The 25,107-nt window shown below is 43.2% G+C and overlaps 1 protein-coding gene across 2 annotated transcripts in view; it reads right to left on the minus strand.

Annotated features, from left to right (window-relative positions):
- The window catches only part of RGS12 (regulator of G protein signaling 12), a 90,268-nt gene that overhangs the window by 58,411 nt on the left and 6,750 nt on the right, over positions 1-25,107 (minus strand). Inside the window, exon 3 of one of the 2 annotated variants that reach the window (XM_054172131.1) lies at positions 12,083-12,202. In XM_054172131.1, coding sequence (XP_054028106.1) covers positions 12,083-12,202 — 120 coding nt within the window. Of the gene's footprint in view, positions 1-2,841; positions 2,970-12,082; positions 12,203-25,107 lie in introns of those variants that run through there. The other variant, XM_054172129.1, reaches the window with a different exon arrangement.

Raw genomic sequence — 25,107 nt, forward strand, 5'->3', positions numbered from 1 at the left:
TTTAGCAATAACATTTACTTCACGCTCAACCCAAGTCCTCCAGGAATCGCCTAGAAAGAGCCAATGTCCCAGCAGGGTTTTAACAGGTGAAGATGATGTTACCCACAAGGACACAAGAATGATAAGCAGATCAATAACCCCACATCCAGTCAGCAGAGCAACCATAGTGGGAACACTGTGTGTGGGCAATGTTTTATCCATTCTAGGCGCTGATATTTGGCGTTTAAGTTCAATAATCCCCTTAGTTTAAACAGCCCTTCAGAGCTGTTGATTTTATTTCATTGAACTAAGCACTGCACAGCCACATTTTTTCCATACAGTAACTCTACCAGCAGCACAAATAAGCTCTACCAATTAGACAGTACCAGTTAATGCTAATGGCTGGGAAATGTTATGTGGCTGAAAGCCCTAAAAAAAACCCCAGCCTGCTATCCCTCTGCACTCTCACAGGTTACTCCAGCAGGTGCTAGATTCAAAGTCTTGTGATTTTTCTGTACCCTATCTGTAAATCAGGCAGGCAACTCAAAGTTCAAAGGTCAAAAGCAGAAGGAATGTCAGTTTGCAAAGCTATTAATAGAAAGTGTTAAAATATGATACAACAGCTTTAAAAACCTTATTCAGATCCACCAAAGACGACATTTGCAAACCCACATCCATCTGCTTAGAAGCTAAACTGTGGGAATGGGTAGAGACCCCAGATATGGTTGATCTGTTTTTCTCTTCTACCCTCCCTCCACTTCCTGCTCATAATTTCTTTTGTACATTTGTTTTCAGAGGAGAAAAAGCCCAGGAGAAAGACAGAATGACAGTAAGCCTGGATAAGTTTAAACTTGTCAAAAGATGAATAGGATTTAATAGATCTCTGACTCCTCAAAGAAGACAACACACATAAAAAACACCAGGCAACTAGGAAAAAGCAATCCCCTGGACCAGCTCCTAGTCACACAAATTCCTAAAGTCAGTTTGAACACTGGCAGAATCCACCAGGAAAAAAAAAATAATCTTAAATCTCATCAGTATCAAGTGGGTTTTGTTACCTCATATGAAATAGAATAACAGTTACTTGCATGAGAGCCAGAGGGGGGGAAAAAAAACCAAACCTCTGTTAAGGATATGATTTAGCTCACCAACCTTAGATATTGAAATAAAAAGCAGGAGTATCAAAAAGCCTGCTCACAGATTAAGGAAACTTTGCTATACAATAAATTTCCTTTTTCTTAGTTCTCAAAACTTTCTATAGACTGTTTAGGTATATTTTTTTCCTCAGTGATTTATCTTCTACCCAACAACAAAGAGACCCCATACGTGCTGCTGATGACAGGAGGGGAGATTCTCTTCTTTACTACACTGCAGTTTCCCTCTCAAAGATTAAAGTCCTACCTATCCCACACACAAAACAAAAAACCCCAAACACCAAAACATTTTGCAAGCCAAACGATTTGGAATTTGCTCATATACAAATAACTGAAACACAAGCTGCCTCCTCAAATCCCAAGACTTCCCATAAAATAACCTCAGTGAAGGGAAGGGCTGGCTGCAAACTGCTGCTCCAAGTGCCCTCTGCTGACTGCCGGCACTGCTCAGCCTCATGCGCTCATTTCCCAGGGTGAAGATCAGCCAGATTTGCCATCCAGAAATCTGCTCTAAAAACAAATACTTGGTTTTGAACGTGGTGCAACCTTCAAAAAACATACATCCCTAGAGCCTGACTGTAAACTGATAATACAAAGTACACTTCTGGGGCTTTAAATATTTAATTTTCCTTTTCCTTCTGTTGATGCACGTTTCAAAGACAAATTAAATTCTCCCCCCTGATAAAAATGGGCAGAAACAGCGCAACTTGCACATCCAGATGGAAGGTGACTCGCAGCCCAAGAGTAAATTAAAACTAAACTACATATTAAGGAGGATATGATTAAGTGACACATCACCGAAACACATTAAGCCACCTCTAAATTTCCTACTACCACACATGGAGCCTCTGAGAATCAAAAGACTTTGAGGAAATCAATGCAAAACTGAGCGTGAAAACCACTCTCATTTTTAAATAAACAATGCAAATCTCTCTTCCTAAGCCTTGCAATTGTTTGTTTCCCTTTTCCTTTCCAAAACTGCTACTTTTGCAGCTGTACTTTCAGCATTAACAACAATTATACTCCGAGCTATATAGACATAAAGAACCGGACTATAATGTCAAAAGCTGGCAACAGAGCTAGGACCTCCACTTGCAAAATACGTGTTTTCTGAGCAACAAGAAGCAAAAACTGCAGTCTGAAGTCTCTACACCTCAGAAATTTCCTACTCTGTGAATACTTTTCATTTACTTTCAGCTATTTTAATAACTCACACCATCTGGATTCGGTTTTATTGGATGAAAAAAAAACACCTCCATCTGGGCAAAAAGAAATACATATATAAATCACCTCAGCTGCACACCATAAAAACACACTGCAACAACTGGAAGGTAACAATAACTATAAGATGAGACTCTTGCCACACATGTGCCAGCATAGTGAAAATTAAGTGAAAGATTTACAACAAACTTAACTAGGAGAAGTATCTGCGTTAGCTGCTGTGCTCACTCCACATGTAAAAAACAATACAGTGCGAAAAAGGGCTTTTCAAACAGGTCCATAGAGAGGGTGTATTCTTGATTTCATAGCAGAGCTTATAGAGAAAGTCAACTGAAAGGCTCATACTCACAACCTTTGTCTCTTTCAAACCTCACTGAAGCCTTAGAAGCATTATTTATCACACTGCACTGCAAGATTTCTCAGCTCGGAAGACCACTCATCAACCCTGATTGCTGTTCGCTTTAGACAAACAAAACTTTATACTTACAGACACTTGACTATCAGTAAAAGTTTTCTCCATGTATATGAACAGGTTAAGAGCTCATTGTTAAGAATCCCTTCCACGCTGCTATTATTATGCTTTTTCTGAAGACATATTTACTTCTTCCAGAGTCCAGCAAAAAAATGAAGCTTCTCTGTCTGTTGCCCTATCAACACCTCTCCCATTTCTCCTCCCTCCCCAGCACATTCTCCGCCCTCCAGACTGGTTCTGTATCTTCTCATCAAAAGGAACAGGCAGCTTTTAAAATGGTGTTTAGGCAGGTCCTGTGTAACAATAAAGCTTCTGTCAAGACAACAGCTGCTGAGGAATCTGCTCATGGAAAATGCCCTCGGTAAAGGCCTGCAGGACTCACTCTTAAAGGTTTGTCCCAACTTGTTGAAGCATTGAGTCAACATCGTTTTCTTCTCCAAAGTGTTCTCATTTTTCACACATTCCCCTTCCATGAGTGTGTTGCCTGAATGAACTGGGTCATCATTAATAGAGAAGTACTTAAAAGATAACCTAAAAAAATACTTTCTGAAAAGAATAATTGTTAAAACTTGTAAGGCTTGGAGGAAATTTCTTTCAGTTTCTGGCATGTAGGTGCGTGTCTCAGAATGATTACAATCACATGTATGCATATTATGCAACCCATCTCATACTACCTAAACATGTTCTTTGGAGTAAGCAGGGCACGGGCCTTTGCAAGGATCCCATTTCAAGTGAAACATGATGCTCCTCACCTGCAATACCACACCTACTCTCCAGACAGACCAGCAACATCTCTGAGTTTTCTGAATGAAATGCCAACACTTTCTACCCAACAGTTAATGGTTAAAAGCTGTCCTCCCGCAGTTCCTCCATCCAAAAGGGAATGGAGGATGGGATTTTTCCTGTATTTCTTTAAGCATCCAAAGAGCAGATTAAATATTTTGATTTAATACTGAATAAAAAGCAGTAGCTCATCCAGTAAAAGCTCCACAGGTGACTCCTCTTTCTGTATTTTAATTTCACTGAACTGCTAAATCCACGAGGAGAGTGAAAATTAAATAGCACCAACTCCCAGCCAAAATCCCAGCAGATTAAGCACGGAGACAGGATCAGAAACAATCCACAGATAGCTCCACTGCTGCCTTATGTATTCTGTACTTATACTTCAAAAACACCAATTCACTTCATTCAAAAAGGCCTTAATTCACTCCCTAACTTTAACCAGGTCTCCCAGAACAAAAATCCTTCCTCACCCCCACTAGCACGTAGCACAACCGAAAGACATACCAGGTAACAGGAAGAGCAGCCGAGGGAGGGCAGGAACAGAGAAGCATGAAACCTGTCAACCAGCTCCTCATTCCCACCAGGGACCGGCATGGGCAGCCTGCTCTGCAGCAGCAGCTCTACCCAGGAGAGCTCTACCCAGGAGAGCTGCAGGTGCCCTCTCCCTAAGATAGCTGCAGCACCAGCACCAAATGCTCCCAGAGCCCTGGGCAGCTCCCCTGTGCTAGGAGATCCTATAGTAGGCAAGCCCTTTACTTTACAAACAGGTTTCCTCCAAGTGAAAGCTTAGACGTCTTCCTGTGCCCAGAGTACAATCCATAATTCCAAAGCTAAAGGGGAGCAATGTTTATCCTTGGATGAGCAATGCACAACCACTTCAGCTCCTGGGTGTATCAAACGCAGTACTGCTTCCAGTAGTGGCCACACATGGATGCCGTCCAACGAGCAGCACAGGGCAACACACAGAACATTTCCCTGATTTTATTCTCCTGAACTAAAAATACCTGGGAGTCTGGGAGATTTCCTGAACCTGGTGTGGCTTGTCTCCCTAATAATCCCCAGTGGCTTCCTTTTCCAAATCCTTGTCCACTTTCCCCCCAGGACATGCAAATTTCTTGCAATCCACAGCACTCAGTGGTGAGGAATCCCACAGCCCGACTCACCTCCTGCATGAACAATCGTGTTCTGTTTGCTTTGCTCCTGGCTCCAGCTACCTTTAATTAATAGTGCTGACTTCTTGTCCTGAAGGAGACAGGGAGCAGCCAATCCCAGCTACTTCTTCTATGCCACCCATGATTTTTCACTCTTTCTTACACCTTTCTGAACCTTTTCTACCTTCTAACAGGTGTGGGCAAACCACAGGTGTATACAATGGAATCATTAGGGTTTGGTTCCTCCCCTCCCCCCGCCCAGTTCCTTCCCTAACAACTCATAATGCAGGATTTTGCTACTCTTCTGTGCTTATGTTTTCATGCAGCAATCCCTTATAACTCAAAGACCACACTTCAGAGGAGAAACAGCTCAGAAACATATCTATCATTTGATGTAGGAAGCTAGGACTATTTTGCCTCATTTGCATTGCTTTACATTTATCTGCATACATTTTCATCTGTCATTTTCTTGTCCAGTCATTCAGCCTCATAAAAGCAGCCTGCTCTCATCTTCAGAGACTGCTCTTGTCCTTATTACCTTGAGTGACTTCACCTCAGTGCTTGCCTTCTTGGGAGGAGCCTTTACAGGTGCTTTGGAATCAATGAGTGTAACATCAAGAAACTGAAGCAAGGGCCAGTCTCAGACAGCAAATAATTCTGGGGTTCAGTAGCAGTCCTCAGTGCAGTGAGCTATGATTCTGCTTAGTACCACGTGCCTCACGGGTTAAGACACTGAAGAATGAACAGTTTCAGTTCAAAGAAAGTAAGCCCAATATTTAAAAGACACTAGGTATGGATAAAGACATCCCTGAGAAGTTGTCCACCTACCAAAAGTCCCAGGTGGCTGTATTGTCACTTCTCAATCGTAGGATCATAGAATCAATAAGGTTGGAAGAGACCTCAGAGATCATCAAGTCCAACCTGTCACCACAGACCTCATGACTAAACCATGGCTCCAAGAGCCACATCCAATCCCCTCCTGAACACCTCCAGGGATGGTGACTCCACCTGCCTGGGCAGCACGTTCCAACGGCTAACAACTCTCTCTGTGAAGAACTTTCTCCTCACCTCAAGCCTAATGAAACCAGAACCAAAACACAGCCAAAACCAAGGTCTGATATATTACAGAACTAAGAGATATGACCCCTTTACAGCTTCAGATGGTTACTTTAACTTGTTCATCCTAGGCTGATGTATAGTTCCGCAAATGTGACTGCATCTAAGACCTTGAGAGCTGATGAATTCACCTGCATCCATCTAATCACACATCTTAAGAACAGTGGTGCTGGTTACTGACAAGAAGTAAGGTCTGCTGTGGGAGGCTTTATGCAGGATACAAGTCCATATCTAGTTCCTGAAAGCATAAACTGCCTCTGGTTCTTTAACAAAAACTGGCTTGTGTTGGAGAGCCAAGCCCAGAGGCTAGACAGCACTTGACTGGCAGGGTCAGACAATGTACTGATGGCTTCCTCTTGAAGACATTTCTCCATACATTGCCAACTGACTTTGCACATATATGAGAACTAAATTCCCTATGGAATCCATCCTAGGCAACACTGTTGGCTTTTCCTCTGGCACTGAAGTATGGGCTGAGCACTGTGTGATAAGCACTGCCATATGCACCTCACAAAGAAAGCAGAGATGAGATCCAGCTCTCTGCACACTCTCTGACTGCTTGGCTTTTCACATGCAAATTTACATGGCAGATTTCTCCATAATCTGAAATAAAGAAAACAGCCCCAAAAGCAGGAAGAAACAGTAAGCAGGCAAACTACCAAAAATATGGCCATTTTGCCAACTCCAATAACAGAAAACAAACCTCATTAATATCAGTGGGGGAGGAAGGGAAAACTGATATTAATTGGGTGGTGGAACACCAGAACAGGTTGCCCAGGGAGGTGGTTGAGGCCTCTTCCCTGGAGATACTCAAGGTGAGGCTCAACAAGGCTCTGGGCAACCTGTTCTAGTTGAGCATGTCCCTGCTGACTGCAGGGAGGTTGGACTGGATGACCTTTGGAGGTCCTTTCCAGCCCAGCCCATTCTATGATTCTATGGAAAAATAAAATAAATTAATAGAATCACAGACTCTAACCTTCTGGATGGCATCTAGAAATAAATATCTCCAATTCATGGTAAATGTGTTCCACACAACTGTGCTCATCTGGTGACCAACCAACCTTTCACAGAATGGGTTGGGTTGGAAGGAATCTTAAAGATCATCTAGGTCCACCCCTCTGCCACAGGTCCAGTAGAACAGACTGCTCATGGGCTCATCCAGCCTGGTTTTGAACACCTCCAAGGTGTCAGATACTCTCCATGATAAAGTCTATGATGTCAGGAAAGCTTAAAAAAATACACAGGCAATCTGTTTAGAATTGTGGTACATAGCACTGTGTCCTGCTGGTACAGTCTGTAGAATGGGATCTGTCATTCACTGCTGCACCACCAAGCCAGACCAGACAGGCTCCAGCAAAGGGAAAAGAGACACAAAGAACCCAGGTTGTGGTGGCAGATCCACAAGGTTTCCAAAACAGCAGCTGGACTGTGGCAGAATTTGGACTTCAGAATATACATAGATGAGTCAGGAGCAGACCTTTAAGAACTCTACTGTTAGGATGCCAAAAATACACAGGTTTTAAACACACACACACACAAAAGGAGATTTTATTCTTGCATTCAGTTTCATTTCACAATTGCCCTGCTCTTCACCTTCCTGAAAGCAAGAGAGCAAAACTGTCAATTGGTCAGTTACATCTTGGAGAAAAATGAAGACAAAACTGATGCAGAAGATGCAATATTAAAGTCAGTAAGTACCCAGGAGAACCTGTGTATACTGGCAGCCCACAGCAAGTTAGCACAGAATCACAGGTTCCTAGAATGGTTTGGAAGGGACCTAAAATACCCGCTAGTCAATACTCTCTAGTTCTGACCAGCCTGCTGTGGGTAGGGACAGCTCCTACTACACCAGCTTGCTCAAAGCTCCATCCAACCTGCCTTTGAGTTAACCATAGCTTAAACAAAATGCTGAAACCTCAGACAAAAATATACATTCTTTTCAAATTGGAAATTCACAGTATATAAGTTGAGAATGAAGAGGTCTCTTGATTTAAACCATGCCATTATATTGGCCAGAGTGGTAGCTGGGTGGCCATGGTGATGATCTCAAAATGTGCACAGAGCAAGCTCTGCAGAAAGAGTTAATATTTTTTATTAGATCAACTGACAGGGTGGGAAAAGTTTGGGGCATGTTTAGCTCCTTTTTGTCTGATTTTCCTAGTACACTAGTTGGCCTAATACAAGCTATTATCTCCCTGTGGAAGCTTTGTCTGATTATTTAAATCAGTCAAACAAAGACAGGTACCCACTTAAAAACTCATTTTTAAGTCAAATGAGCATTTAGAGGGTTTTGCCACCCACAGATGCCAAAGCTAATATCCAGCAGAGACATGTCATTCATTAGGATAAAAACCTCATACCAAAGAGATGTGTTGTGCTCTTTCAATTAGCAGAAGAAATGCAAAAAAAAAAACACAAAAAAAAAGAAGAAAAGAAGTTGCTTCAGTGGAATTAACAAAACAGGGGAAAAAAAACACCATCAAGCATTATTATCTATAATAACAGCTAATAATACTACGTTATTAATGGTTGTAATTAAGAGAGAAGGTTCTAACAAAATTCCTCAAGCTGATTTTTGAAAGGAATCGATTCCAACTTTAAAAAGATTACTCAACTCTAGAAATCTCATCCAAGGAATGCTCTTGCTCATAAAGGACATAGCTTTAGGGTCTCCAAAACAGAATGGGGAAGAAAAACTGCTACAGCCATCTTCTTTTGTCCTGATATTTAGTTAAAAGAATTAACTAAAGATGGTCAGACTGCAGAGATCAGCCTCTAGAGCCAAACCACCCCCACCGCAGAGCAGCAGAGCTCAATGGATGGGGTCTTTTTTTCCCCCCCCAAAGACAGGATTCATAGATTCACAGAATGGTTAAGGATCATTCAGTTCCAATCCTCCTGTCATGGGCAGAGACACCTTCCACTAGACCAGGTTGCTCAAGGCCTCATCCAACCTGGTCTTGAACACCTCCAGGGAGGAGGCATCCATGCCCTCCCCAGGCAACTGTTCCAGAGTCTCACCAACCTCACTGTAAAGGATCACTTCCTTATGTCCAGTATAAATCTGCCCTGCTCAAGCTTCAATCCATTTCCTCTTGTCCTATCACCACAAGCCCTTGTATAAAGTCCCTGCCTGGCTTTCTTGTAGGCACCCTTCAGGTACTGGAAGGATGCTCTCCTTGGAGCCTTCTCGTCTCCAGGCTCCCAATTCTCTCAGCCTGTCCCCATAGAGGAGGTTCTCAAGCCCCCTGATCATCTTCATGGCCCTCCTCTGGACCTGCTCTAGTAGCTCCAAGTCCCTCTTATCCTGGGGGCACCAGAACTGGACACAGTGCTGTAGGTGTGGTATCAGCGGAGCAGAGGGGCAGAATCCCCTCCCTGTCCTGCTGCTCTCCCTGCTTTGGATGCAGCCCAGCACACGGCTCAAGCCACTCCTCAAGCCACTCTTCACCCAGCCTATATTTGTGCTTAGGTTAATCCTACAAACTTGTCTGTCTTCTCCTCTGTACAACACAGCTTCTACAGGTAAGAGGAAAATGCTGGGGATGGAGGGCAGCTAATGTATCATTACAGCTAATTTTAACCTTATCATATTGTCTACCATGTATGGCCAGCCATAATCTAACACAAGAACAAGTGAAATATTCTCTTGCAATCACTGCTGTTATTAAACAAAGCATACACAAAAACAAGTTGTGTTCTTGGAGAGATTCAAAAACCCAAACCAAACTGCAAAGATCTCATGCCACCTTATGGCAGAAGAAAGCAAAGCTGCTCATTCACACACTGCAGCTCCAAATCAAGAGCAGCAAGTTCATGCTTTCACCAAAAAAGATCCAAATACAGCTTCACTCAGATCCATAAGCAAAGCAACAGCACTCAGTATAAAAGAAACTGTATGGAACATACTTAAAACTGCTCAATTTAGAAGACCAAGCTGGATGCCTGCAGGAATCAATCCCACAGGCTCCAAGCAGGAAGTTAATTTTCCAACTTCATGTTTGAGTTACTAGCTTATCCATTCTGCTGAGGTAATGGGAGAGAACACAAAAGCCACTGTGCAGCCTGTGTAATATGCTCATATAGTATCATCATCATTCCAAAGGTGGAGTCTCTAAGAATTTCCTGGTATTGTTATTTCCTCTTCCAGCAACTCTAAATAGATGGCCTGAATAATCTAAACATGTGCTAACAACATTGTGTTCTACTGCCCTTAGTGTAACAGGACTTGGGGAAAGCACTGCAGTAGCAAGGTGGAACTTAGAACCCCTGAACACCACTTTACTTTGCCTCAGCAAGGATTTGAAATTCTTCTCTGGGTTGGTATTTCTCCTGGTGGTTATGATAGCATTCTCTTATGGTATGAAGGGGAGGGTGGGGGGAAGTGAAAAGAAGCAACTAAGAGCATTCCACACCCAAACAGCTCCTTGTAATAAGGGCATTTATCCAAATACAGACCTTAATACTGACATCCACCTCATATCACAATTTACAATGTAAGCTGACTCCTCCAAAGTAACAGCTTTAAGTCAGGTAACACAAAGAGCTGCTCAATCCCTCCTGTTGCTGCTACTCAATTTATGTACCAGAAAAAGAAAGAGAAAACTTGACTTCTTAGCCAATAGCTACATCATCTTTCTGAGATTAATGGAAAGTACCAAGTCCCTATTTTAATGAGGGTTTATGCTATGCAAAATGGCTCCAGCAACAGAAATTATCCCTGGTGTGTAAAACTCCCTCTGCAAATGTGAGATGTGCACATACCCTAGATGAAGTCTGAGTCTGGAAAAACATGGTGTGAACCATTTTTTTCCCTATTGCACAGGAATTACCAGCACTGGGCATGCTGGCATATAGAGAGAATTAACTCTTACTGTGACCAGAAATTATCTAAACTGGTAATATAAATTATAAAAGCTTACTACTGTATAAGAATCAACACTTTCTGATTAGGAATGGTGCAGCTAAAGAGTTCCCAAATGGCTTTATCCAGAAGATCTTGCTCTGTTAAAGTTATGCACTTATTGTATCAAAATTATGAGTGCAAAGAAATTAAGAAGTGTTTTCCATGACTACAAAAAAGGCAAAACACTTAAAAGCTTCAGACAAAAAGACAGAGATAGTTCACAGTGAAAATTGTCCTGTAAAACACCTGAGAAATAAGTAATTACAGTTCCTACCTGCATTCCCTAAGCACAACAGAAGCTCCTTCCACATATTCTGTTCCCTAAAAATCCAGTGCACTGAGCTCCCCTCTCCTTTGGTTCAGACTCAGTGAAATGCCATTCTTCCTAGTTTTTCCCACAGCAAGAAATCCAGAATACCTCTTTCTTTCCTCCTCCCATCTCAAATGCTTTTCAAACACCTCCTTCCCATTTAGAGGAGTCAGTGTGCCACATTCCCACCCATGCTGAAGAGTGGTTCTTGTGCCAAGAGCTCTGCACAGAGTTTTGTTTCTCCCCACCAAACCTTCTTCCAGATAAGCAGGAAAAAGGAGCAAGGGGAAAAATCTCTCCATTCACCTTCCCAACACTACAGAACAGCTTTTCCCAAGGAAGCACACCAGAAGATAAGTACTCCTCCAGCTGGCTGAGGGAGAACAGAGCAGGAGAAGCAGCTTTCTTAATTTGGATGGCTTCTCATTCCTCATTTTTCACCAAAATCAATGAGATTTGGCCACTAGGCATCAGCAGATGTCATACCAGATGTAAAACAGCACTATTATATTACACTCAGAAAGACCCAAAATCATCACCACCAATAACCAACACCAAGTGGATGAGGAATTCCCTTGTCTTACCTGCCAACACATAAGGAGACAAAACTCTATTGAAGTACTTTTAAAGACTTTGCCATACTCAGTAAGCTACAACCCTTAGAAAGTTATGCCAAGAGCCTGGTACAGCAACAAATTCAACCCCCCCCAAAATTTTCTCAATGCAATGACCATCAGCTGAATGAAACAATGATGATGACAGGAGGATCTCTAACATGAGTAACATTCTGATCAGCCAAACTGTATTGTTGTACATAAACTATTGAAGAAACACCAAAAAGATTTCAGGAGATACCTGAAATCTGTATTCCCCTCACCTAACTGTCACATGGTGATGAATAACTTTATTCCACTACAGATATTACTTTATTTCATGAATGTAAGTTCCTCTCTAGGACACAATTTTAAGCTTTAAGTGGAAACCGATTACCTCCAGGTCATCCAGAGAACGAGTAATACTAAATCGCTTCGATCTTCCAAATGATCTTCGAACAGAAGAACGTGGAGGAGGAGCCTGATTTAATCCCATGGGATGTCCAAATTTTGTACCCTAAACAAAACAGAAAAACATGTGTTGTTATTATTTTACCTCTTTAATCTTAGCACATTGCTCATCACGGTGACAGCAGCTGAATTACATAGAATCATAGAGCGGTTTGGAAGGGAACTTTAAAAGGCATCTAGTCCAACCTCCCCTGCTGTAAGCAGGGACATCCCCAACAGGTATCTTTGCTCAGAGCCCCATCAAGCCTGACCCTGTATGTCTCCAGGAATGGGGCCTCTACCACTTCCCTGGGCAACCTGTTCCAGTATTCCACCACCCTCAGAGTAAAGAACTTCTTTGGACAAAAGCCTGTGAGAGTGGAACTTTCTCTATGCCTATTTCCTGAGCTGTCTCTTTGGTGGGAACCAGTTTGTTCCTTAGGAGAACCCAGCAGCAGAGGCTACAAGATGAGTGACAGTGGGGATGTGGAACTCCCTTTCTTCACTTCTAGTACCCATGATTGCCAATCTCAGGAGCACTTTTTTATCCACTCTGCAACAGAACTAAGCCATGATATTATTCCACTGCCAAAAGCAATGTGAAAGCAGCAGAGATACCTCAGAAGAAAATGATTCCCAGTCTTCATGTCAGGAGACTAGTTATCATTTACATATAGTCAGTTTAAGTATTTACAAGCAATTAATTGCAATCTATTTGATAAAATAAGCTTTTAAAATTATTATGTCAGATGCTTAATACAGGGCTGGACTTCTAATGGGTGAAGGATGGCTGCTGGCATAAGTACATTAAGAAAGCCTCCCTAGATACAGAATTCCAAGGAGACAGATTTGCAAACCTCTAACAGGACCACAACTTCAACACAAGTTGGTCATTTGCCATGCCCCTGTGAAATTGTGTACAACAATCATTCAAGTTCTGGCTTTTCCCAGTCTCAAGTCACACTCAGCATCGTTACTGTACAAACATGTGCCATCAGTCAAGGCTGTTGCAGTGCACACATGCTACTGTCAGTATTAGTTGACAGAGCTTAATTAAAAGCAAGACAACCCCAGCTCTTTACTGTGCTAACTGGGAAATCTTTACAGTGACAAATATTTGTTCTTTCCATCAGAATTTACCATCCTTGAAATCACCTCTCCCAGTCTCTCCTGGAATCTTTCTCCACACTTTTAAAGACCTAGCTCTTTCAAAAGCTTGCTACTCTGAAGCCCAACTTTTTAACTCACACAGTACAAATTGCAGGAAATTTCACTTGGATGTTCCATGGCTACAACTAGTGCTGCAATAACTAAATCTAATGGCTTTCTCTTTCCCCCATAATCATACTCTTTCTCCTGAGAAAGGCCCCAGATGTCAGTTAAGCGACGGCAGCTCAGCCTGCACGCATCTAGCTGATGCCAAATAGCAAAGCGCAAGCTTAAACCTAAGAGTAGGCACGCAGGCAGTGGCTGGTGCTAAGCAGATGTATAAACTCACTGCATCATGAAAACTTGTGATTATGTGCCTGAAATTTTGGATTCTTTTCACTGGAACATTCAATGTGGGGAAAATTCCTCCCTGTCTTCTGATGCTTTTGCACTGTAGAAGAACAGCAGTGTAATTTAGAGGGAGCATGCTCCTATTTCATTTCAGAATCTTTTCTCATCACAGTAAGCTTCAAAATCCATTTATCAGTACTTTTAGCATTTCTTATGGGCAGCTTTTTAATATTTATTACATTTTAGATTTCTGCTTGGTTTGGCCTTGTGCAAACTGCTGTGCTCTCGACTGTGAAATATTCTTGCATCCCTTGGATTGTCTGAACACTTACACACCACTAACCAAAAGCACAAAGCAGGGAGGTCATTCTGCCCCCGTAACACTGCACTGGTTAGGCCGCACCTCGAGTACTGTGTCCAGTTCTGGGCCCCTCAGTTTAGGAAGGATGCTGACTTGCTGGAACGAGTCCAGAGAAGGGCAACGAAGTTGGTGAGGGGTCTGGAACACAAGCCCTATGAGGAGAGACTGAGGGAGCTGGGGTTGCTTAGCCTGGAGAGAAGGAGACTCAGGGGTGACCTTATCACTCTCTACAACTACCTGAAGGGAGGTTGTAGACAGACAGATGATGGTCTGTTCTCCCAGGCAGCCAGTACCAGAACAAGAGGACACAGTCTCAGGCTGCACCAGGGGAGGTTTAGGTTGGATGTTAGGAAGAAGTTCTATACAGAGAGAGTGATTTCCCATTGGAATGGGCTGCCTGGGGAGGTGGTAGAGTCACCATCATTGGAGGTTTTCAGGAAGAGACTTGATGGGGTGGTTGGTGCCATGGGTTAGTTGTTTAGGTGGTGCTGGATTGGTTGATGGGTTGGACGCGATGATCTTGAAGGTCTCTTCCAACCTGGTTTGTTCTATTCTAATGTCACATCCTTGTAACTTCATGCTAAAAACCATTCACCAGAGCAGAGAAGAGCATTAAGGATATTATGCAGCCTCTTTTTCTGAACTAAAAGATAAGGTATACAACAGAACATGTTTGTCTGCTTATTCCCATGGAGTCAACACATTCTTTATCAACAGGACTCTGACTGTCACTGGTACTCACAACAAGACTCTGTTTACAAGCTCACGGAAATGTCAAGACATAACAAAGCCTACAGGAATCTGGATCCAAACTATGCAGCAGGATTCATCACTGTTAACAGGCTGAGACTCCAACTTCTTCATTCAGCATCAAAAGTGATCTGTTTTTATAGGAAATCTCCTTCCCTCCTAATCTTCAGTTTATTAAGGGCTGTTGGTTTGTTTGGTTTTTTTTTGGGGGGGGGGGGGGTAATTAATATTATTATTGGCCAAGAAAAAAATTGGTCAGGTTCTGCTGAGGAAAACTGGAAACCTCACAACTGCTGATTAGTTCCTAAGGATTTTTAAGGGCACATTTAAAAGTACAGTATCAACCAGGAAAGATGGACTCTATTCCAGACATTCACACTATGAAGGCAGACCTTCTGCAGATGAGGTTTTTTGATTGCCTTGCACACACACACACACAAATACAGACTCACGTAGCTTAAGCAAGTAGCAGCAATATTTGAGCAAATGTTTTTCATGGGACCCTAAAGAAATCCACAGCATTTGAGCACAGAAAGATTAGAATCAGCAAATGTGGGGTTTGCAAGGGAAGAGGAGGCTCTGGGGAGACCTTATTGCTGTCTACAACTACTTGAAGGGAGGTTGTAGCCAGGAGGGGGTTGGCCTCTTCTCCCAGGCAACCAGCACCAGAACAAGAGGACACAGTCTCAAGCTGTGCCAGGGGAAGTTTAGGCTCAAGGTGAAGAGAAAGTTCTTCAGAGAGAGAGTTGTTAGCCATTGGAATGGGCTGCCCAGGGAGGTGGTGGAGTCACCATCCCTGGAGGTGCTCAAGAGGGGATTGGACGTGGCACTTGGTGCTGTGGTTTAGTAGTCATGAGGTGCTGGGTGACAGGCTGGACTGGATGATCTTTGAGGTCTCTTCCAACCTTATTGATTCTATGACTGATTCTAAGATCATCCAGTCCAATGCCCCTGCCCAGAGCAGGATCACCTAGGGCAGCTCACTGAGGAACTCATCCAGAAAATGACCGAAATGAAGGTAAATTTTACTGAGATAGCCATAAAGAACTGATCATCCCTCTAAAAGTCTTTAATACACTATTAAACTGATATTTAAAACCATGAAAACCTAGATAGATAGATATATATAAATAAATCAAAGCAGTGCACTGTATGGCAAACAAAAATGTTTCACTCACTGCCAGCTACCAAGCAAACAATGGCATTTGCTACATAAAGACTGGGCTGCAGTTCTTTTAAATATAGATAGCATGCAAGCCCAAGAACTATTTACTAGCAGATCTCAAAGATTCTCTTCTGAAAACACTGCATTGCTGAATCTGCAAAAGAAAATTAAAAATACCTAGATGTTCAGGAAAATTGTATAAGAAATCAAATCACAGACACGGGATTAGAAACTGAAGTCCATCTGATAACTGATTTTAGGGATCCAAAAGCAATCAGAAAAGCACAGACATTTGTGAAAAGAGTTTGATTAGTGGGAAGCAGGAGCTATAGCAATACATCCTCTGTAGTTTGCAACACAGAGGACTTACAACCCTGCCAGTACTGTCTATCACGGTGAAAGCACAAAAGAACATATCTCTGAAAGCCTTTATCCTGTTATGATTTGGCAGATGGAGAGGAAAAAACAACAAAGGATTAAAGGAATTAGCACACTGATGCTCTAAAAAACCCCATTCCCTTTTCTATTCTCCTTACAAAGTAAAAATGGTGAACTAGCAGAGAGTGAAATACCAGTGACACGTGTAATCATCAGAGGAAAAGTAGGACAATGAATAGGGCTGCTTTTATTGTGTAACTAGGTTCTCCCCTTTTCCTTAAGCTCAGCAAGGGCAAATGCATTCCCTTGAAATCACTGACCAAACTACAATCTGTCTTTCCCTTAAAATACAATAATTTTTTTTTTACATTTCATTTTTAACCTGTTTCTCTGACCTCCTAGGTGAGCAACCTCCTGAATCTACTTTAAGAAGTAAAGCGTTCAAAACTAAAGTCGGCAGAGGATTGATAGGGCAGCAGTTTGCAAATGTGGCCAAGTGAGAACAGCTTCTCTCTGACAACAAGAAAAGTAGAAATGAGAAAGTGGAAAATGTTGTACTTGATGTATTAGCAAGACAGAGGGAGTGAGAAAGCACATGGCTCATGCCAGACTGCAAACAGAGGAGCAGAAGGAACCAAAACGATGCAATCCAGGGTGAGTTGCACAAATCCAGTTCTTTAAAAGAGGAAGAGAGAGGATGGGCTCCTGGAAATAAATTTAACTGATAAAAAAAGGCCAGCAGTAGTTACATATAACAATATTTTCAGCAGCTGTGATAGCTTAAAGGACTTTGCATGTACCTCTGACCACTCAGGCCAGCTCCCAAAACGCTGCCCCCTCACCCCACTAACAATAAGCCACAGGTTACAAAATGCAATAATCCTGTCCCTAGCACAGACCCCCACAGCTGCCAACACAACTGATGATGCTCACTGCCAACCCTTTAAGGAACTCTTGAAGTTGGTACTACCAAAGAAATGCAATGTGAACCTGGGACAGTCAATATGATACTTTAACCTTGGAGCTTCAGTGCACAGAAGCAGGTTGGTGAAACCTTATCAATTATTCAGAGCACAAAGAAACCAAACACCTTTAGAAAACATCTTCCATCAGCTTAGAGAAATTCCCAGCCATACCATGAGCTGCATCGTGCTCTTTCATATTCTAGCAAATGCATTTAGCAAGTGTTATAGGAGGTGTCCCTGTCCATGGCAGGGGGGGGTTGGAACTAGATGATCTTTAAAGTCCCTTCCAACCTAAACCAGTCTAAGCTTATAGCTTTCTAACAAACTAGAATAACTAACAACCTGGAGTTTCCATTTTGTACAACACAGCCTTTGTGTCTCTCTACAGTTAAACATAGATTGTCCTCTCATACAAATATAAAATAAAGTGAGGGTCTGTGGGGTCTGACTATGGGATGGATTGAAATATGGGGTATGTTGGGTTAGGGCTTCTCAAACCCTGAAAAGATAAAAGGACCTGGGAGGGAAATAAGAAGAGAGCTTCCTGTGGTCTGGTTCTCTGGATAAATCAGGCATAGAAGCAGTAAGTAAGGAATGTCAGTAGAGAGGGCTCTATATGCTATGAAACAAAAAAATGGAACTAACAGCTCCCTCCAGGCTGCCCTGCACTGCAGCCATCATCATGGACTGACACTGCCTCACAAAATTGGATTAGGTGAGGGAGGGTTAATTTAAAAAGGTTTAGCATCATTCAAGCTTTACTGACAGCTTTTCCACAGGCTTTAATTACACTGCTCTTCCTGTAAGTATTGCTGGGGTTTTTTGGCACCATTAGGATTCAAATGGCATGGTTCATCATTACTGGTCAGTGTGGATTTGCTAGCTTTTAAGAATACCTCTTTATTAATCAGATGATAATGACATGTCTGACTGCCTTCTAACTGCATTTTTAATGGCACTTAGGTCCATAATTTAGTAAAGAATGAGATAAAATTTCATGTAAGATAACTGTACACTCTAGGAAGACATAGAAAAGAGACTGCCCTGTCACACTGGACATCCAAGGAAATGAAATGTATGGCCTGTCTCCTGTGCGAAGGATATGAGGCACAAACGCTGACCATCTACACTTCACCACTATCCTAACCCCTTCTCTAACAAAAACCCACATGTGTGGATGGTACTAATGCAGATGGGACACTAAGAGCATTCTCTCAGACAGTAGATAATAGTATCTTGTAAGGGATGGAAGCCTATTAGTTGGAAATTGCAGAGGAACAGAAAGACCAGAGCGCTCGAGGGGAAAACGTGGAGAAAATGACAAGCACACACATAACAACTGGCTCCAAATCATCTGGAACATTAGGTGGGCATTAGCTGGGAACACCAAGTCAGTATGGCCCAATAATCAGTAACAAACCAAAAAAAACAAATGAAGAAGCAGTAAGAATAGAGACAGAAAAATGTATTCTAGAATTACACAGACGCTTGACCAGGAAATTAGCATCAAATTTTGGTTACTTGTCTCCAAGAAGAATTTAGACTAGAATCGTTTCAGAAAAGGGCCACTGAAGTTATCTGGAGGATGAACAACTTTATTTCCCAGAAGAATAAGTGATTTTGTATCAAAGCAAATGAAAGCTAACAGACAGTATGATTTCTATGCTTAAACAAAAAGGTAAATGCTGAAGAAAGAGCCACATCCATGGCAGAGGACACTAGCAGCAGAAGACACTGGTATAAGGTGGCTGTGTTGAGATCTCAGGCTTGAAAATAAGTTTCTAAGATCATAGTCATGATGGAATATTGTTCCTGTAGAAGGCAGGGGATGGAAGGGAAAGCAGGGTGCAAACATTTTTTTCCCAAGGTACAGCTAAGTGCATGGCAGACATGAGAATACAGGTTTGCCTCCAAGAGTTACCATTTGGTTTGATCATAGAATCAATAATGTTGGAAAAGACCTCAAAGATCATCAAGTCCAACCTGTCACCCAATACCTCATGACAACTAAACCATGGCACCAAGTGCCACATTCAATTCCTTTTTGAACACCTCCAGGGATGTGAACTCCACCACCTCCCTGGGCAGCACATTCCAATGGCCAACAACTCTCTCTGTGAAGAACTTTCTCCTCACCTCCACCCTAAACTTCCCCTGGTGCAGCTTGAGACTGTGTCCTCTTGTTCTGGTGCTGGTTGCCTGAGAGAAGGGATCAACCACCTCCCAGTCACAACCTCCCTTCAGGAGGCAGACAGCAATAAGGTCTCCCCTGAGCCTCCTCTTCTCCAGGCTGAACAATCCCAGCTCCCTCAGCCTCTCCTCGTAGGACTGTGCTCGAGGCCTCTCCCCAGCCTCGTTGCCCTTCTCTGGACATGTTCAAGAGTCTCAATGTCCTTCTTAAATTGAGGACAGTCTGGACACAGGACTCAAGATGTGGCCTAACCAGTGCTGAGTACAGGGCACAATGACTTCCCTGCTCCTGCAGGCCACACTATTTCTGATGCAGGCCAGGATGCCACTGGCCTTCTTGGCCACCTGGGCACACTGCTGGCTGATGTTCAGCCAGCTGTCAATCAGTACCCCCAGGTCCCTTTCTGTCTGGTTGCTCTCCAGCCACTCTGACCCCAGCCTGTAGCACTGCATGGGGTTGTTGTGACCAAAGTGCAGCACCCAGCACTTGGACTTGTTGAATGCCATCATGTTGATGCAGAATATCCTTTTCTGAACATCAGAACATCCTTCCCCTATTTCTGAATATTCAGAATATCCTTCCCATCATAAGAAGGACACAGAGCTGTTGGAGTGAGTCCACAAGAGGGCCACAAGATGATCCAAGGGCCGGAGCATCTCTTCTGTGAGGACAGGCTAAGGGGGCTGGGGGTATTCAGCCTAGAGGAGACTCAGACCATTTATAAAGATCATTATTTTAGAAGATTACAATAGCCATGAAAAGGCTGCAGAAAACTGCTTTTCATTTTCTCCTAGCAAAATGTACCAGAGGACCTATTTCCTATAAATGCCTCTCCAGATTAATTCACATAAGCACATTCCCAGATCTAGCTTTGTGTTTGGGATTTCAGCTGAGTTGTCTTTAAGGTACATACATCCATCTCAATCAGATCAAAGCCTCTAATTCCAAAGGTTAACATTAAATTCTACTGTGTAAGAATAGGAATCCAGCTGTCATTAATTCTGCTTTATAAACAGCTGGGGTGGAACAATTTAAGCTGGGGAGCAAACAGAATTGTAGTGGGAAGGGAAAGAAACCATGCAATTATACAACAAAACACAAATATGGGAACCACAGAGCCTTGCCAACATTGTGCATCTAAATCAGTTAGTAACCATCCAGTCACCAACACTGAAAACTACACTTCCTCCATTTGAAGCAAATCATGAATTGCCACCCAACTACTCCATTTTTAACTTGAACAGTGGATCTTTTTTTCAGTCATACAGACAATTCTGAAGTAGCTAGACTTCTGATTCAACCAGGAATAGCAACCCAGAAAATCCATCAGCAAGGGAAGATGCTTTAGTGAAGCTCACAGCGTGGCTCACCTGTCCGCTTTACAGCATTTTCAGCAGCTGAAGTCGTGAAGATTACAAAGCAACTGACACATTTTGGGGGTTGAAAACCCATGTGCTTGCAATACTATTGTCTAGTGAATTTCAGACAATGGGATTATCTGGTATGCTGGGCTGCAGCAAGAGGAGTGTGGCCAGCAGGTCAAGAGGTGATTCTGTCCTTTTTACTCTGCTCTTGTGAGACCCCCACCTCAAATACTGCATCCAGTTCTGCTGCTCCCAGCAGAAGGACACAGAGCTGTTGGAGTGAGTCCAGAGGAGGCCACAAAGATGATCCAAGGGCTGGAGCACTTCTGCTGTGAGGATAGGCTGAGGGAGCTGGGGTTGTTCAGCCAAGAGAAGAATCTGAGGGGACCTTAGAGCTGCCTTCCAATACCTGAAGGGAGCCTACAGGAAGGCTGCAGAGGGACTTTGTGTAAGGGAGTCTAGAGACAGAACAAGGGGGAATGGGTTGAAGCTGAGGAAGAGCAGGATTAGTTAGACTGGATCTTAGGAATAAGTTCTTCAGTACAAATATGGTGACACTTTGGAACCGGTTGCCCAGGGAGGTTGTAGATGCTTCCTCCCTGAGGATGTTCAAGGCCAGATGGGATGAGGCCTTGAGCAGCTGAGTCTACTTGAGAGGCATGCCTGCCCATGGCAGGGAAGTTGGGAATGGAAGAGGTCCCTTCCAACCTGAGCCATTCTAGGACTCTTTCTCCAAGATCTATAAACAGGGCCCATCTAAGCTTCACACTCTTTATGAGCACAAACAATAACATGGTCAAGATGGAAACCTTACAACAGATGTGAAGCAGAAAAAGGTTTCTAAAAATCAATGCCCCACATTTTCAATGGCTTTTTAATTACTGTTTAATAGATTTGGCACATTCACTTGGAATAAACCCAGTACCCAAATACTGAGTTATTGAGCTTAGGTTGTAAAAGCTCTTGTGATCTTAAATGTTACACTGGCCACTGCAATATTACAACAGATTTTCTCCTTAAGGAAAAAGGATGGTGAGAGGTCAATGCCCAGGATTCTGTCCTCATAGAGGGAAAGCTCCAGGACTGAACTGAAGCTTTCCAGTGGGAAAAAAAAAATAGTATTTTCCCAGTAAAACTTAATTTAAAACAGTAATGGGTAGACATATTTTTGGCCAGATGCCAGCCTGAACACAGAGAGTGAGGGTAGACCCAAATCAAATGTATTCTATTCATTTAGTCTAGAGGGAAAGGAATGCTACCCTGTCCAGCAATTTCTCAAGTCCCTTGCCAATCCTAACATCCCCTGGTGTTTTCATATTACTTATGGTGCTTTGCTTTTGTGTGACCCAAAGTCATGCAAAGGGTGAGTAGGTAAGGTGACTGGAACTTAGTGGGGAGCTGAAGCATTTGGAAACAGCAGTGCAGCAGCAAAGGTAGCACAGTGCAAAAGGAACAGCAACAAAAAAATGCAGGAGTGATTCCATTCCTCTCAAAACCATAACCAGACTCTTCATCTACTAGTCTCACAGACCTCAAGGGCCCACACACCCTGACCCCTTATCAGTCTTACAGCAAATCGGAAGCTTCTCTCCAGCAGAAAGCTTCCTCAGTTATTCTGCAATTGAAAGCCACCCTACTTTCCAGGATTTGCCTTTTCAGCAAATTTCAGCAACATCAGCAGGCCTCCCACTACTTGTTTTAATCCAAGGCCTACAGAAGTCAGAGATTTCCCAGACACCCTCATAAGATGCTTTACTAGAAACTTGTTCACATTCAATTTTTAAGAAACAAGAAGTTCTATACAGGAAGTCATTTTAGAGGTGCAGAGGACCAGAGATACCTTCTAGCAAATCTCAGCCAGATCAGAGGGCTGGAGCACCTCTCCTATGAGGACAGACTGAAAGAGTTGGGGCTGTTCAGTCTGGAGAAGAGAAGGCTCCGAGATGACCTAATTGTGGCCTTCCAGTATCTGAAGGGGGCTACAAGAAGGCTGGGGAGGGACTTCTCAGGATCTCAGGTAGTGATAGGACTAGGGGGAATGGAATGAAGCTGCAGGTGGGGAGATTCAGGCTGGACATGAGGAGGAAGTTCTTCACCATGAGAGCGGTGAAGCCCTGGAATGGGTTGTCCAGGGAGGTGGTTGGGGCGCCATCCCTGGAGGTGTTTAAGACCAGGCTGGATGAGGCTCTGGCCAGCCTGATCTAGTGTGGGGTGTCCCTGCCCATGGCAGGGGAGTTGGAACTAGATGATCCTTGTGGTCCCTTCCAACCCTGATTGATACTATGATACTAAGTGGAACAGAAGCAAAATTCCCCTGATTTAATTCCTCTCTCCCCACACACAACCACCATTTTAAAAGCCAAAGATTAAAAAAACCCCAAAGTACACCAACTGTGGAAGTATGAATTCAGTAATTTGGAGGCAAAGGCCTTATAACGTTTTAAAGCAAAACAAACCCCCTCCTCCTGCTATCCAGTCACATTTAATCAAACCAGGTGGGTTTAGTTTTCTTAAACTATTCACACTTATATTGAACTTTAAAATGCTTTGCAGCAGTGCAAAGAGTATTGTTTTAAGAGTGGGGGGTTGCCAATTATTACAAAATGAATCACGATTCTAACTTGTGAGCCGACAGCATCACCTTTAAAGGAGCCACAGTATCACAGTATAACTAAGGCTGGAAGAGACCCCAAGGATCATCAAGTCCAACCTGTCTCCACAGACCTCATGACTAAACCATGGCACCAAGTGCCACGTCCAATCTCCTCTTTAACACCTCCAGGGACGGTGACTCCACCACCTCCCTGGGCAGCACATTCCAATGACAAACAACTCGCTCAGTGAAGAACTTTCTCCTCACTTCGAGTCTAAACCTCCCCTGGCGCAGCTTGAGACTGTGTCCCCTTGTTCTGGTGCTGGTTGCCTGGGAGAACAACCCCTTCCTGGCTACAACCACCTTTCAGGTAGCTGTAGAGGGCAATGAGGTCACCCCTGAGCCTTCTCTTCTCCAGGCTGAGCAACCCCAGCTCCCTCAGCCTCTCCTCACAGGGCTGTGCTCAAGGCCTCCCCCCAGCCTTGTTGCCCTTCTCTGGACACGTTCAAGTGTCTCGATGTCCTTCTTAAACTGAGGGGCCCAGAACTGGACACAGGACTCAAGGTGCAGCCTAACCAATGCAGAGTACAGGGCACAATGACCTCAATGACCATGACACTAAAGGGAAAACAAAGCTCAGACAACATGTTGTCCGAGATGCCATTCTTACACCTTCCAGGTCCAGTTCTGGAAGTGCAGTTTTAAACAGATAAATATTCACCAGCATTGTCTCACATCTGCTCTGTGCTCTGTACAATTCACAAATGTTTTACCAGAGCAGTTTGTAAAATCAGGAGAGGGCTCCTGCCCCTCTTACCCCCCACCAGCACTGGGCAGCAGAGTGTATCTTCCTGATTTACAGGCTGCTTAACTGCAGAGTTCTGCTAGGTCAGAACTGCACCCAGGAACTCAGGCCCTTGCCCCAGTGTGCACTGAGAGCTCCAAGGAAAACAGTACACCACACGGGTAGGCAGAGTCCATTAGAAACCACTCTAGCTTTGGAAATCTTTTCTTCCTCTGGTGGCTTCTGCACATTCCCACTTGCAGGATATATTACCCTTCAGTATTAATGTAAAAGACATGGAAAAAAAAAAAAAGACACCTTAATTACAAAGCAATCTAAGGACTGCCCTGCCAAATGAAGCATTAGACTCAGCCACGAGGCTGTATAAATACGAATGTAATCCCATGTGGCCACTTCACTTTATTCCATGACTGGAATGTGCCTGAGCACACTGTGTAAAATCAGCCTTTACCACTTAAAAAGGTCACAAGAAGCTGAGGACAGAGTTTTCTAGAGAGCAGCATCTAACCCATCTGAATAATGTTTTGGAACAGACAACCCTAGCTTTAGCAGGGAAAAAAAAGTCTGCATTTCTGCATATCGTTCTCTTATGAAAGCAAATTAGTGCTCAAATATGAAAAAGACCCACAGATTTACTCTGTTTCTGCAGCACCCAAAGAAGTCATCACTGATGACATCCCATGACTATTCGCATCAAAGCTTTAAGATGAGAACACAGCTTTAGGAAGTGCTCTGAATAATGCTAAGTGCTTACAACTCCAGTTTGCAAACGACTCCAAGACTTTCCTGAGCTGCCCTCACCAGTTACAAGTGGCCTTCAATAATGCTGAAAAACAAAATTAAAATGTAGAAGAGGTTCTGCAGCCTTAATGAGGAGACTAAATGCTAGAGGCATGTTAG

The sequence above is a fragment of the Dryobates pubescens genome, chromosome 23 (assembly GCF_014839835.1).
Source record: "Dryobates pubescens isolate bDryPub1 chromosome 23, bDryPub1.pri, whole genome shotgun sequence".
Lineage (NCBI taxonomy): Eukaryota > Metazoa > Chordata > Aves > Piciformes > Picidae > Dryobates > Dryobates pubescens.